General features: G+C 44.1%; 1 protein-coding gene across 1 annotated transcript; it reads left to right on the top strand.

Annotated features, from left to right (window-relative positions):
* Window positions 1-2,416: 2,416 nt before the first annotated feature.
* TPH1 (tryptophan hydroxylase 1) lies at window positions 2,417-15,094 on the top strand. Its single transcript, XM_042815037.1, has 11 exons — window positions 2,417-2,488; window positions 3,982-4,119; window positions 5,056-5,239; window positions 6,714-6,814; window positions 7,489-7,556; window positions 9,072-9,268; window positions 9,761-9,896; window positions 10,359-10,485; window positions 11,532-11,627; window positions 12,168-12,301; window positions 12,588-15,094. The coding sequence occupies exons 1-11, from the start codon at window positions 2,420-2,422 to the stop codon at window positions 12,760-12,762; spliced, it is 1,425 nt and encodes a 474-aa protein (XP_042670971.1). The 5' UTR covers window positions 2,417-2,419; the 3' UTR covers window positions 12,763-15,094.
* Window positions 15,095-15,308: the final 214 nt, after the last annotated feature.

The following is a 15,308-nucleotide window of genomic DNA, read 5'->3' as shown; positions in this document are numbered from 1 at the left end:
TGGCTCTTGCCACATCAGTTATGATGAGTGGTTTTGTTGAACAAAATCACCCTCTCATTCTGTCTCTCTCTTTCCCCTAGCACTGGAGCATTCAGGAACCCCTGCGCTGCATTGGGGTTTTTGTTTTCTTTCTTTGTTTTAATCTCCATAGACCACCTCTCTCCCAGGGTTGGTGAATGGAAAGCTTGTCCTGTGTCTGGAAAGATGTAACAGCTGAGATGAGCCCCTACTTATTTTACCTATGCCCTATGGAGAGCTCTTCCCCGTGGGAGGAAAGGAGATGTGGCACTGAAGGTTTATGTTGGTCCGTTTCACAGAACAGCAAAAAAAGGAAAGTCTCTTTACTATCAAGGGCAAAGTCTGGATGTGCGACAGCCTCTCTAAACTCTTATCAGCCTAAATGTTTCCCTATGCATTTATCTACAACTGCGTTCCTGGAGCTATTTCCATGAAGGGACAAGAAGGCATGGGACTTCTCTCTCTGCCACCCCCTCTCACTTGGAGCCAGAGGCTGCTGAGGAAAGGAGGATTCATTTAACAGGAGGAATTACGAGCGGATAATGTAATTGAAAGCCAGCTCTTGGAGCATTCACGGTTGCTCGGTGGCAGTGTGACAGGTCTCATGGCAGCCCTGCTTGACAAAATGTTGCCTTGCAAAACGGTGATCAGCTTGACCCACTTCTGAGCAGGGTCAGACCTGCATTTGATCCTCTGGTGCCGATTATCTGTCTGGAGGGCTTTGCATGTATGAGAGGCTATATGTGAGAAATCTCTGGTGGGCTTAAAAAACGAAAATAAAAATCACAGTATTGCCTTCTGCTGTGACACAAGGAGAGGGCTGGTTCCCTGTGCCCCAAGTTCTCTTCATCCTCCCCAATTCCTTCCTGCTGCAGGGTCCCTCAAGGCTTCTAACATCCTGCTGAGAGCCTGTGGCCTCTCTCCGTGTCAGTGCTCCTGTTCAGCAGCTCCTGTTCAGCTCTATGCCAGTTCAGATGCTTTCTGGGTCACTCTTTACCTCCTAGGGTGAGGTGGGCAGCACTGCAAACGTGGTAATATTCTCTGCGCTGCACTCTACACTTACCTGCTGGTGGCTTTGCTGTGCCATGTTGCTCTTCTCTGTCGTGGGGGCCAAGGCTACTGTTCTGACATAGTAGGTTATGCTGCTGGCTTTGGAGTGAAACACAGTTCTCATCCCAAGCGATCTGTGCGTGCACAGGACCTGGAAGCCAATTGTGGAGAGCAGAGCAGGCTCCAGTGAGCACCCAGTGAGGGCAGGCTATAATTGAGTCAGTTCATGCTGCACGCTTCTGCCTTTTCAGATGGTAGAGCATTAGCTGTGGTCAGTGAGGGCTTCTTGCTCAACCAGTGAGCTGAGTTTAATCAGTTCCACGAGATTCTGGGTGCCCAGGTTATCTTTTTATGTAATGAGCTGTTTTCATGTTAGGTTAAATTTCCTTGGCTGTTGCTGTGCTGCTTGCCTTGAAGCAGCTGTTGGAGAAAAAAGCACAGTTAAAGTGGTCTGAACTCAACTGTCTTCTGACAGTTCTGAGGAAATGAGAACCGCGTTTTGTGTTTTCTTTGGAAATACTATGAGGGATGAGCTCAGCATTTTGATAGAAAAGAAAACAGGGGCAACGGAGCTGGCTGCTGTCAGGGAGCACCCAGCCAGTAAAAGATGCTCACCTGCATCTGCAGGGCTACCCAGGGCGTTATGCCAGCAAGTCACAGCGGAGCGATGCCGGTCCTTGTTGCTGTGTGTGATGGGTCAGGGAGAGCAGGTGGAGCAGTCATCTATCACAAGCACCTTCCTGAGCCTTGTTTGCAGATTCATGATGAATATCGTATCTCATATGTTTAAGATTCTGCATAAAGGTGATACGAACTGTTTGCTTTTTGAGTTAGCTTGTATGATGGGGAGAGCTGTTCAGCGAGCAAGAAGGGAAACCGTCTGGTGTAGAGCTAAGACATAAAGAAAATGCAGTACTGTGTGCTGTATGAAAAGGAAAATCAAGGCACCCGGTCATGAAATGTATCCTGTTCCCAGCTGGAATAGGTTGGCTTTTCCAGCTTCATTGCAACTTAAGGCCGTGCTCATTCAGCCCTGCAGTGTTGGAGGGCTGCACCGCTAAAGCCTCTGAGGGGTTTTGCTCCCGGGGAGCGCTTTGCCTTCAGCTGAGTAGCGCAAACCCCCTCGTTCCACGTCTGACCCGAGAGCAAACAGCGGGCACGGGCGCACGCAGGGTGCGATGAGGGAGTGGGAGAGGAAGGAGGGAAAAACCACGGCGGGCTCCACAGCCCTCGCCGCGCGGCCCCTCCCGCCTCCTCCTCCGCCTCCGCCCCGCGCGGGGGGATTAGGGCCGGCTCTCCCCTCCATAAAGCGGCCGCCCGGCCGGCCCTGCCCATCCCGTCGCAGGGCGCCATGCAGGCCGTGCCCCGGCGCGGCGGTTCTCTGGAGGGGGCGCCGTGCCCGCGGGAGGCCGGCGGGCAGGTGAGCGGCGCGGGGCGGGCGGGCCGTGCTGCCCTGGGACGGAGATCCGAGGGGGGCTGGGGGCGGCCCGTGCTTCTGGAGGAGACGGGGGAGAGGCATGTCGGCACGGGTCGGTGATACGGCACGTGGAGGAAAAAAATCAAACGGGCAACAAAAAACAGCTTGGCAAAGGCTTGGGTCTCTTGTCAGAACAAAACTCCTGCGAAGATCTTCGGTGGGGCTGAAAAACGCGCCTGTAAGGTGATGCTGAGTTACAGCCACCTGTAGGGTCACATGTCTTCATCCTTCCCTGCTAGGAAGGGTGTGAGGAGTGCAGCGAGAAAGCTGCCAGCTGTGTAAGGAGTACGGGTAATGGCAGTCTGTGACAAATACCCGATTAAAAGGTGTTCTGGTGTTCAGCTTTCAGCTCTGCAATGTACTTTCCTTTAGACAGGTGCTTTTGGGTAATTTTAAATGTTGGATACCTACCGATACAAAAAACTGAGCTGCTAAGTATCCATCCTATGGGGAGTAATGTTTTCCTGGGGGGGGAAGGGAAGAGATTGCTATGGGCTTCAGGAGGAGCAGTTTTTATCCAGAAAGCACTTAATAGCTTTTTGAACTTGAAAGGCCCTCTTTGCGTGCTTTCATGAAGGCAAGTCATGTTGATGCCAGGTCAGTTAATGTAGCACAATAATGATTCCTCGCCACCATGCCCTCCTAAGGGCTGGCAAGTGATGGCACACGAAGGAAGGGTGTCAGGCATGATTAGAGCTCAGTTACTGATAGGGAATATAGTGAAACTGGAGGAGTTGCTTTTGCATTCGCATTTGCTCTGGTCCTGCACCAACATGGTGGCTGCATTAATGCAGACCTGTTAGCAGTCTTGTACTAAAAGCCAAAGATTAATGCTGGTTTAGGGTTAAATGTGCAAATGATGTGCATCTGGCATAGCAGGCATCTGAGTTTCTCTTCTGCAATTTGTTCAAATTTATGTTAGAGGTCACTGGTAGAATTTAGTGTAAGGATACTCTGCGTGGTGTTGTGTTTTATTTGTTTGTCTCTTAGAAATATTGCTTAATAAATGATGTCACCCGACCCTAAGCACAAAGTTAAACTACTAAAATATAAAATAAGAATACACGTTTTCAGTACGTGTGGTTTGTCCCAGCTGTGCACCTTGTAACGTTACCTGCAGCTATACTAGATCTCATGAGCTGAAGGCAGTGATCCTGAGTGTGGAATCAAACCACCCTGCTTTTTATAAATCATGTCGAATAATTAGCCCCATGGTTTATGCCTTCAAAATCCACTGTGTGTTTATGATGGACACTTCATTGCTTCTACAGCAGCATCATCCAAGTGGGGTTAGGTTTAAACAAAGAACAGTGTCTGCACTTGGGCAAAGCTAATAACCCACGTATTGTGGGGTTTGGGTTTTTTCTTTTCTGCCTGGAGTAGCCCTGCTCAGCGTCTATTCCTTGTGATTCAGATCCTTGTTTGTTTACATTTAGCTAAGTAAGTCCAACTACATGATGATTGAAGATAATAAAGAGAACAAAGACCACGTGCCTGAAAGGGGAAGAACTGCCATCATTTTTTCCTTGAAGAATGAAGTTGGAGGCCTTGTAAAAGCTCTAAAACTCTTTCAGGTATGCGATAATTATATTTCTATAACGGATCTACTTTTTGTTTATTATTTTAAAGGTAGGTTTGGCACACAGTGGAATTAATTACATCCGTTTATTAAGGATGTGATTCCTAACGTGCCTCCCGCTTTGCACCCAAAATTATCCACAAACGTACACGTATGCCTCAGAAGTTGGATGCTGGCTTAATGTCTTAAAAACTCTTCTGCACTTACAAAAAATTGGAACAGATTCCTCTTGTTCCTTCACGAAAAAGGATTGCACTCATTGTTTCTGCTGCATATAAGAAGTGGACGTACTGATGATACACACCTGGGGTGCTGATGAGCTGCCTGCAGTGCTGCTGTCACTCTGCCTGGCTGGACTGAAGGTGGCAGAGGTAGTGCAGCAGTCCCACTGTGCTCCTTTCCTTGCTGTCCTGCAGGGAACGTGGCACTGTCACTGTGCTGTCATTTGGCCCTGCCTGTCTGAGCCTGGGGGTTCCTGCATGATCCTGGTGTAAGACGTATGATTAAATCATTTTTCAAATAAAAGGAAAGTGAAGTTCATGTCTGGAGAATGACTGCTTTTAAATCCTTTGCTTGTGAGATAATTCCATGGCAATGTGATTGGCATTGTTGTGGATTTCCCTAGACCAAGTCACTGATCAGCTTCCTATGGGAAGGATGAAAGAAAAAAGTCTGCGAAATTAAACATCCTTAGTGTGTTTCTCTTCAATGAAATGAAACCAAAAAGTCCTTCATTTTCTTTGGAATAGGTGGCTTTTTAAAAATCAGTTTCACCACTAGCAAAAACCAGGCTACTACCAGGAGAGCCAATTAACTAAAATACCTTCGCGTAGATGGTGAATATGCTGTGTCAGCAGAATACTTTTGTTTGTAAAGAATGAAATTTAGATTTTAGTCGTTCTGCTTGAAAACCTTACCTCTTACAAAACAGGAAAAGCATGTGAACCTGGTGCACATCGAGTCACGGAAATCCAAGAGACGAAATTCGGAGTTTGAAATCTTTGTTGACTGTGACAGTAACAGAGAACAACTGAATGAGATCTTCCAGCTCCTCAAATCCCACGTCAGCATCGTCTCTATGAACCCAGCAGAGCATTTCAATGTGCAGGAAGATGGTAAGTACAGGGGGCAGCGCTGGTAAAGAGAAGGCATTACTGTTCTTCTCAGTGTGCTAATTTGAAACCTTTTTACTTTGTCTGTATGTGCACATGCATAGTGCTGTGGGTAGCTCCAGACAGCTATGGGTAGCTGTCAGGTTTGTATTTCTGTGCCATTGCTGCATGGTTTGGTTGACACGAGCAGGGCTTTGTTGCCTGGTGTCTTCTAGAAGAGCTGGCTGTTTGGCCATCTGCTCTCCTGGCTTTTCTCAGCACAGTATAACTGCTGTAAGTGGGGGTCCCTGCACCAGCAGAGACTGATGCAGGCCACTGTGATGTTGCCACATTCAGGCAGAGTCTGACTGAGGGCTGGGCTGGTGCTCCACATCAGAGGTGGCATACTGATATACACCAGTTAAATTCGGATACTGGACAGTGTGGGAGATGGGTTCTGCCATTTCCTCATGCAGCTCTTGACTTAAAGACTTTTTTTAAAACGTTTTTCATAATATGTGGTTGCTTATATCAGTGTGAAAGAGAAGGTGGCTTCTCCAAAGTAATTGGAGATGCTTCAAATCTTCATATTTGCTCTTAGACGATGAAGTGCTCAGAACTCGGGGCAGCGCAAAATCACTGTCATATTTTTCTCAGCCACCATGCTTGGCACAAGCTAGTAGGCATGGAAAGGGAAGATCTGGTGTCTGCTGGGTAAAAGTTTCTTATTCTAGCTCTAGGAAAGGAGAATCTCAATCTGAACAATTTCCCCATCCTTACTAAGGAAACTGAGGAGCATTAGGAGAGAAAAAAATCCTTTGGTAGTTACAGTGTATTAGCAGCCGTGCCAAGAGCTTGTTAAAAGCTTTTTGACTAAAAACCAAAACAACACCAAAAATCGCCTCCAAAGAAATGAACCCCAAAAATCCTCAGTAGTGAAATTAATTATGCGTCTCTCTGAGGCTACATGGCTGAAGCTGCCTCCTTCTTTTCCTCTTCCCTCTGTAAAGCCTGATGTTTCTGGAGCACATAAGCACAGAGCAGCGTTTCTTGCCAGTGAAGCAGGATGGGAGGATTCTAACCTTCTCCACTCTGTCCAAGGACTGCATGAAAATCAGTTCTCTTGCTCCTTTACGTGCTTTGTGCCCTGGAAGGCTGTGCACAAGGAGGCCTTTGCTCCGTGGCAGCCATTAGCTGCTGCTCTAACATTAATACTAACAACAGGCAGGGCCACTGAGAACCCATATTAACTGTTTCCTCCCCAAATCTTCTGATTTGGAGTATGCTGTGCAGTCTGTGGGCAAACTGGCAGTGACAGAGGAGGAAGTATGAACTGGAGGCTGGTGCCAGATAGGCAGCAGGCTCCCTTGTCCTGTTTGTAACCCTTTTAATTTATAGATTTTGCCTGTAACTGCCATAGCCAGACTTGAAAGTAGCATTTCCTCCATCAGCACGCTTGGCATTATTAATAACCTTGTGGATTCCATGCGTTCCGTAGAGATGGAGAACATTCCCTGGTATCCAAAGAAGATCTCAGATTTGGATAAGTGTGCAAACCGAGTGCTGATGTACGGGTCCGATTTGGATGCTGACCATCCAGTAAGTATCTTACCCCTTCCATGCACAACGCTCAGTGAAAAGTACATTGTGGAACTTGCTTTTAAAACATGAAGCGTTTCCTCCTCTCTCTTGTTCCCTCCGCAGTGTCTCTGGGGGTCTAAGAACCTTCTCGTGGGGGTTTCATGTCTTTTCCTAGGTCAGGCAAGGCTGGTACTGAATGTGGCTCCTATGCCTTTCTGTGAAGCTTGCTCATGTAGAGGACTGGGGCTGGGCCCTGAGCGGTCACATAAGTACAAAAACAAAATGCTGTTGTGAGAAAGGCTTGGTTTTTCCTCTCTATTTCTTCCTTACTACAGGTGGAGCAAACTAATTAGAATTTGCACAGTACAAATGGACAATTTCTTTCGTAATTTGAAATAAACAAGAAAGTGACCAAGTTTGTGTATATACTAACGTGTCTAAAAGGAGCCTTGTCTTCTGAATATATACTGCATGCATAAAACCACTGATGTTTGCTTTGAATTGACATATTTGCTTATTTTACAGTTAATAAACATTTCGATCTACAGCTATGAGGTTCCTCTTCATCTTATATAGTATACTTTAATATTTACCACTGAAGAATTTCAAGTATCTTGCTTTAAATTAACTTATATACTACAGCTTGAAAACCCATTTAACTTTGCTTTTTCTTTCCTCCTCGCTCTCCCCAGGGTTTCAAAGACAATGTCTATCGTAAGAGGCGAAAGTATTTTGCAGACTTGGCTATGAACTACAAGCAGTAAGTTCAACTTCTTCCAGTGAAAGCCATCTAGGTGCTTTGAAATAGCAACAGAGTGGACTGCTACATGTTCCCTGGGCTCAGATCTCACTGAGATATACTTGTCTCAGGAATCAGAGCTAGAAGGATAAAGTGAAGGGAGATTTAATGCAAGATTTAAAGGTTGATCTAGGTAATGCAAGATTAAAAGGTAGATCTAGGCCACCTTACAGCTTCCTGGGTCTCTAGTCAGTCTGAGAATCAGCTCATGGCTGCATGGGCATTGTGGTATCTGTGGCAGCACTAATCCCCAAACGGGCAGCAATGTCAGCATGGGCTTCCTGCAGTGGGGTGTGTTAAGGCACTGGGTTCTCTCCCCCCTTTTCTGGAAATGGGTGCAGCAAAGGAAGGGAGTGGGCAGCACATCTACACAGCTGTCTGTCCAGGACATGCATATGCTGCCAGGGCTGATCTCCTTTGCAAAGGAGAGGAAGGAGAGGAAAAGTTGTTAGACAGCCCATTGACCACTGAGTTATAAACTCTCTGGGCAAATGTTAATACTTGAGTTTTATTTCCTGGTTTAGAATAGAGCATGCGATGCGTAGATAAGAATTCTGTGAAATGGAATTCAAAGAGCTTCTGTCTTTAGAGATTCTGCTTGGAGGAGGGAGCTCTTAAAGCTGGAGGAGTTTCAGAGCCCAGTGCTAAACATTTTTTTCTGAACATGTTTTTTGCATTACTGTTGCCTGTGTGAATATTGACACCAAATTCCTCAACTGGGAATGACTTAGAAATGGCAGATATCTAGAGCTGATGGCTCTCTGTGTTCATGCAGCTGGCCACCACAGCATGCAGGCAGTTACTGCAGATGTGTTGTTAACAGAGCTTTTTTTGGGAAAGCAGCAGCCGTGCTGGTTATCTAGCTGGCAGTGGAGGCAATGTATGACACTCCAGTTGCTGTCAGCAGCCTTCAAATCACAGCCTTGCTCTAACTTTAATCAAGATCCTAAGGGTTGATTAGGATGGACCACAGTCGATATGTTCAGACAGACACTTGTCTCCTCTGCACGGCAGCATGATTTTTACCTAACATGCATGTTTAGTTTCTTCCACTTATTGTGCTGCTAATTTAGGGGATTATCTTTTCCTAAAATAAATAAAAAAAGATAGTGGAAAGTTACTGTATACAGACAGAGAGATACTACAAGGAAGAAGATGTGTTCCCAGCTCCCAAAACAAAAGATTTTGCAGTTACTGTTTGAACACTTAAGAAACTATTTACACAACTGAAGCTTTCAGACCCCCCTGAAGTCAATGCAAGGATTGCTATCTGTAGATTTAGGTGGAAGAGTGAGCAAGCCTAAAAGTTCTCCAGGGCACAGACCTGATCTTACCCACGTATTTGACAGTGTAATGAAACCTTAAGCTTGACCAGCTGTCCCAGCCATATGAATGTTGAACAATAATAGTAAGTAAATGAGTCATCCTTATAAGCCATTTACCAAGGAATGTCCCTTTGTCCTCATCTCCTTGTAGTGGTGACCCAATTCCCAAGATCGAATTCACAGAGGAGGAGATCAAGACTTGGGGGACTGTGTACCGAGAGCTTAACAAGCTTTACCCAACTCATGCCTGCAGAGAGTACCTTAAAAACTTGCCGTTGCTCACCAAATACTGTGGGTACAGGGAAGACAATATCCCCCAGCTGGAAGATGTGTCCCGGTTCCTGAAAGGTAGGGTATTAGTTAGGAGAAGAACTAAAGTCCATTGCAAATCACACTGTTACTATGTGGGCACAAAAAAAAGATTCTTGGTTTTTGGCTGGGAAACCTAAAAGCAAAATGTTTGCTTGTATTCATTCTGGTCATTTAAGAGGCTTTTTGGCCTCTCTGTTTTTAATGTATTATGTCCTAAATATATGCAGTGATGGTTTGGGGGGCCATGCTAACTCTAAAGAGACTTAGGACTGGTTAAAGTGATACCTAACTGTATTCTGTTGGTTGTAGGCATGAAATCTTAAGAAATCCACCTACGCAGAGGTAGGGACGCTTCTACTGAATGTTGGCCATCCTCAAGATTAGGCCTAAATTTTCTAGTCATGCCTATTTTTCTCATGTGCTCTTAAGCCAAAGTAGTGATGTGGATCTTACCCCATTTGTAGCAGAGATGGGAACATTATGGACTTCTACTTTAAACTAACATATATTTTCTCCACTCCTTTTTAGAGCGCACAGGTTTCACCATTCGCCCTGTTGCTGGGTATCTGTCACCCAGAGACTTCTTGGCAGGATTAGCATTCAGAGTTTTTCACTGCACTCAGTATGTTAGACACAGCTCAGACCCTCTCTACACACCAGAGCCGTGAGTAGAATGAAACTTGTGTTTATGAGTATTGCTACCCAATACCAAGCTACTTAAAATCTGTTCAAGAATACCAGCAAGAAAACTTATTTTGAAAGGTGCTGAAGACTTCAGTCTTCGCACTGAATGTAGTGATGTTTTAGCATACTCAAGTGCCACCTTCATAAGCACGGGATTTTCAGAAGGAGAGCATGTTATTGGAGGACTCTTGCAGTTGTCATCATGGGCAGTTTAAAGTTCAGTTGGAACTGTGTTCTTAATATTAGACACCTTCATCTGCAAACTGGAGCAGCTGTACTTTTGTAGAAATGGTGTGATGTGCTGATTTGATACTTCTTTGTATTTGGGATATTGTTCAGATAATGAAGTTTCACACAAGACACTGTTTAGTGGTGCTACTTTTTCTCTCCATCACAAAGAAAGATGAGATTTCTTTTTTTTTTTTTTTCCCCTCTTTTCCAGTGATACCTGCCATGAGCTCCTAGGCCATGTCCCTCTTTTGGCTGAACCCAGTTTTGCTCAGTTCTCCCAGGAAATTGGTCTTGCATCGCTTGGGGCATCAGATGAGGCTGTCCAAAAACTGGCAACAGTGAGTGTTTCAGTGCCCAGTGATCCCACTTAAAGCTTGGCGCTTCATTCAGCTGATCCCTCTAGCTCTAATTAATTTGGAGATTAATTTCAACATTAGCTGCACCAGCTGCTACACCTGACTCTTAGCTTTAGAGCATAGAACAAGTTTCCATGCTAGGAAAAAAATACATTTTAAGAACGATGTGACAGGTATTTTTCTTACTTCACTTAGGTCAAGTAAGTATGCAACTTCTAGGGGTAGATAACTTCTTCCAGCTTGAAATTCTGCGGTCTGTTTCCTCTAGAAAATATCTTTCTACTTCTGAGAACATAGATTAGATATAAAAACATTGAACTGTTACTTCAGTGTGTAAAATGAATTGAAATGTTGTGTTTTCACTGAATGTGAAACTAGCACTCGGTACATTTCAGCCAAGAAATTCAAATAAATAATGCAAACTCATCTTAGTTCTGGGATAACAGTTTCTTGATACATTGACAGAAATACTGAAAGGTGAAAACTTTACATGAAAAATAATTGATTCCAGTTACAAAAGAACTGCCAGTCATAGCTAGTGGTAAAGCTTCTGCTACCTTTAGTGAGACCAGAAGTAAAGCATCTAAGAAAATGGCATTCCTTGCCACATGCCTGCAGGAGTCCTGAACATCAGGAAACTGAACATCTTTAACATTTTAGACCACTAAGGAACAACCTGTATTGGATTGATGCTTTCAATTGTTGAGGTCCTGTCTATCTAGTGTTTCTTTTAAGCCGAATCTCTCAGGTCATTACAGTGCTTCTCAAAACAGATTAAATTGCCACATTTCTACTGGGATGAGCAGCTTCTGTCCCAGCTATGTCATCAGACTTTCTTATTAGAAACATTTAATCCTGTGGTTCTTTTCTCTTCTGTTTAGGTTCCCTTCGCTTTAGATATCTGAGAACGATAACCCAGTAATGACTTGCAGGTGTTTGATACTTCCTGAGAGTAGAAGGGCCCCCATCCAGTTCACCACAAAACCTTTGCTGAAGGATAAATTATTTTACTCCCTTCTCTGTTTCAGTGCTACTTTTTCACTGTAGAGTTTGGCCTGTGCAAGCAAGAGGGACAGCTAAGAGTTTATGGGGCTGGCTTGCTCTCTTCTATTAGTGAGCTCAAGGTAAGAATATCCACTGCTTACTTCCCTCTTTACTTGGCTCATACTTGAGTATTTTTGTCGCTGTTCTGCCGTGTTTATTTATCAGGTATAATTCTTAAAAATATTTATTCTGAAAATACCTACTGTGGGGATGACTTCTAGGTGAGTTCACTGGGGTTAGTCACAGGGCAGTGTGCTTTGGGTATGTGCTGAGCAGCTCCTGTGTCCTTCTGAGGAAGCAGAATGGATGATTGATGTACATTCAGTTCCAAGTAACCTGTTTTCAGAAAAAGACTCTACTGTTTTAACCAGATTCTGAAAATATTGTTCTTGTTTAAAAGCAGCTTTGACCCGTATTGGCAGAACACAATCCTTTAGAGATAACGTTTGTTATGCTTAAGCCATTGTTCAGCTGCAGACATGTTTTAAGAGGCAATGCACTAAATATGGTCTCACCTCATCTTTTTTTTAATTCACTTTTTAATCTGTATCATCTTCCTTGTGGACTCTTTTGGTGGCGATATTCCTCTGGCACGTGATAACACATGATGTGTTACTTAGCACTCGCTCTCTGGCAGTGCCAAAGTCAAGCCTTTTGATCCAAAGATCACCTGCAAGCAAGAATGCCTCATTACAACTTTCCAGGAGGTTTACTTTGTTTCTGAAAGCTTTGAAGAAGCAAAGGAGAAGATGAGGTACGCTTTTTCTTGACTTCCTGTGTTTCTCAGAGGCAGCACCAGATCCTTTCATTCTTATCACAATTTTATAATAACCTTTTATGGGGCTGGAAAGCTGAGTTTAATATTTAATTGGTCTCCCATGTACTGGATGGGAGAGATGATGAACTTCGTAGTAATTATAATGATCATTAAGAAAGTAAGTGATTTGAAAAGTCATTACTGATACTGACTGCACACAGAGGATACATTTGTCTTCTGGTTAAACTTCCTCTTTATTTATTTATTTTTTTTGCTTTCATAGAGAGTTTGCAAAAACCATCAAACGTCCATTTGGCGTGAAGTACAATCCATATACTCAAAGCGTGCAGATCCTGAAAGACACCAAGAGCATTGCCAGTGTGGTGAACGAGCTGCGTCATGAGCTGGACATTGTCAGCGATGCCCTCAGCAAGATGGGCAAGCAGCTGGAAGTTTAACATTCCCATCATTCGCGTTGTGCGCTCAGCAACTCTTTCTTTTCCCCACTTGTCTCTTTCTAGGCACGTAACGTCTTGTATGCAGAACTTTCCTTTACTAATGGAAGAGTGAATAGCCCGTAAAGATAATCACTTTAACTCACTTTAACTTATTTTTCTGTTTAAAGTCCCTTACAGAATGTATTTCCTTCACCTCCATTCCCTGCGGATAAAGTCCTGGTGTTGCCTTGGAGAAGCTAGCAGAGGAAGAGAGAAATCTCTAGGCTGGAGCAAAACTGTGGTCTGTGGATCAGGGCTAGGATCAGATGCTTCAGAGAGTGGCTCATGAGGCAATTGTAGAACAATTTGGCACAGGGAAGTGTCTTTCTGATGCTAGTAGCCTATGCTGCTAATTTTGCAGTAGTGTAGACCTCATAACATAGAAGCTATAGTAATCAGTGCTTCTTTGTGCTATTAAGTTTAAATATTCCGGTTCAGAACTTGAATGATTACAGCTCAGGTACCGGGACACAAATATCTGGAAGTTTGTTATGACAAAATGGAGGGGTCATATCTCCCTTTCATAGGGATCACTCTTGCTCCCAAAGAGTTGCAGCTGTACTGAGTGGCCTGTTTCTAGTTAAAACACAGAGGTACAGAGCTATTATGTGAAAGCCTAACTGATTATTTCAGGAGATTTTCTGTCACCTCAAAGAGTTTGGACTTTTGTTGCTGTCCCTGGTGTTACATCTGAGGGAAGACACTAAGGAAATATCATTTGCCTTTTCCCTCGCTGAATAAATGTAGCCAGGATTATAGCAAGCCATCAGGTTCTGACTTAGCACAAAGCCTAAAACCATTTCAGAATTACAGTCCTATATCCAAAGTAGTTTCACAGGACTGAGAGAAGCCCAGTGCTAAAGTAACACCAGAATTTAAAATGAGGGCCAAAGTTTGTAGTCTCGTAGACATCCCATTGATTGCTTTATTAACCTTGCAAACTGCATGAAGATAAATTTAGCTTCTTCCTTGCTAGGCCTGAACACTTGTATTCTCCATCAAGCAAATAAGTGAAAGGTAGAAATATTTGATGGAAATCTCCATCCCTGGAGGCATTCAAGGCTAGGTTGGATGGGACCCTGGGCATTATAATCTGGTGGTTGGTGACTCTGCAGGGGATTAGAAGTGGGTGGTCTTTAAGGTACCTTCCAACCCAATCCATTCTGTGACTGGGATCTTGTGGCTATGAACACAAATATTTATACTTTCAGCTATGAGATTTTATTCTAAAGAACTCTTTATGAATGTTGGGAAGCGGTGTCCTGCTGAATTGTCTGTATAGCATAGCAGTAAAGTTGCCTGATTTCAGGACTGCATATTTCCAAGCATCCTGTAGAGCTGTATGGAGCTGGGCTGTCTGCTGTTGCTGCCAACCCTGTTTATGAAGTTAATTTATGCATGTAGATGGTGTAATAAATTTGAATTGATGATTTGTGGAGTGCACGCTAGACCCTGGTTCTCCATATGTGGTTCTTACAGAAAATCCAGCTTGCAACTGTGGAGGTCGCTGGAAAAATGAACTGGAATCTTAAATACGCTGGTCCAAGTCCTTTGGGAATCAGAAAGGACTTTCAAGAACCTCTGTTCTTGGCCCTCCCCTTGTTTCATATGCCTTCCCATAAGCTGCATCTGCTTTGTAAGCCATCTTTCCAAATACATTCACTATTTAAATCCAGTCTAGATAATTCTCCTATGACTTTATTAATCCACCATTGCTATTATTTTTTTCTAAGAACATTTTGGATGTGTGAAAATGTGGTCTACAGCTTACATTGCACTTTTAAATAGATGTTAGGAACTTCCTCGTTATAAGAAGAAACCTTCTGTTTGAAGTAGTAAGGGAAGATGTATTGTCTGCTTCTGTGCTAACAACGACCATTCAGCTGCATTTTAGAAACGATAAGGTTGTTACAGTGTTGGAATACAGGTCTGTGTTACTTGAAATCTTTGAGCTACACTGTGAGTGGCAGACCTCACACCTGCTGCATTAGCACGGGTACTGCTGGGGAGAAAACAAACAGGAATGGTGTCTTTATTTGCACCAGTGTAACAAAACAATCTGCTGCCAGCAATGTAAGGCAGGTGCGTTTTCGCGTTGTTAACAACACGTACCTTCAGCTTCAACATCCAACCCTTCTGGCTAGGTAGAGTATTAACAATTTACATATTTTAAACCGTTGTGGAGGCTTTAAATGTCAACTAAGTAAAAGTGTACCATCCTGCTGGAAATGGGTAGAACAGGTAGAATTTTCCTTCACCACTTCAGCAATAAACACAAACCATTCTGACTGAGGCTGCGTGTTTTATACTGCGACAAGGGGTTTTCTGCACCCGTGCCTTCATTCTCTTGCAAACTGCTTCAGTGAGAAGCGATTTGTCTTCTCCCTTCTAAAGGTTTCCTCGTCTTTCCGCTGAGGTCTGTGTGACCGGCCGCGGCGCCCAGCCGGGCTGTCTGGATGCAGGCGGGCTGCTTCGGGCTCCGCGTGAGCAGCACGCAGCCACGACGG

This window comes from Centrocercus urophasianus, unplaced genomic scaffold (assembly GCF_019232065.1).
Source record: "Centrocercus urophasianus isolate 14NV4802_14NV808 unplaced genomic scaffold, USGS_Curo_1.0 seq_14, whole genome shotgun sequence".
In the NCBI taxonomy this organism is placed as follows: Eukaryota; Metazoa; Chordata; class Aves; order Galliformes; family Phasianidae; genus Centrocercus; species Centrocercus urophasianus.
This window is presented reverse-complemented; position numbering and strand designations above follow the sequence as displayed.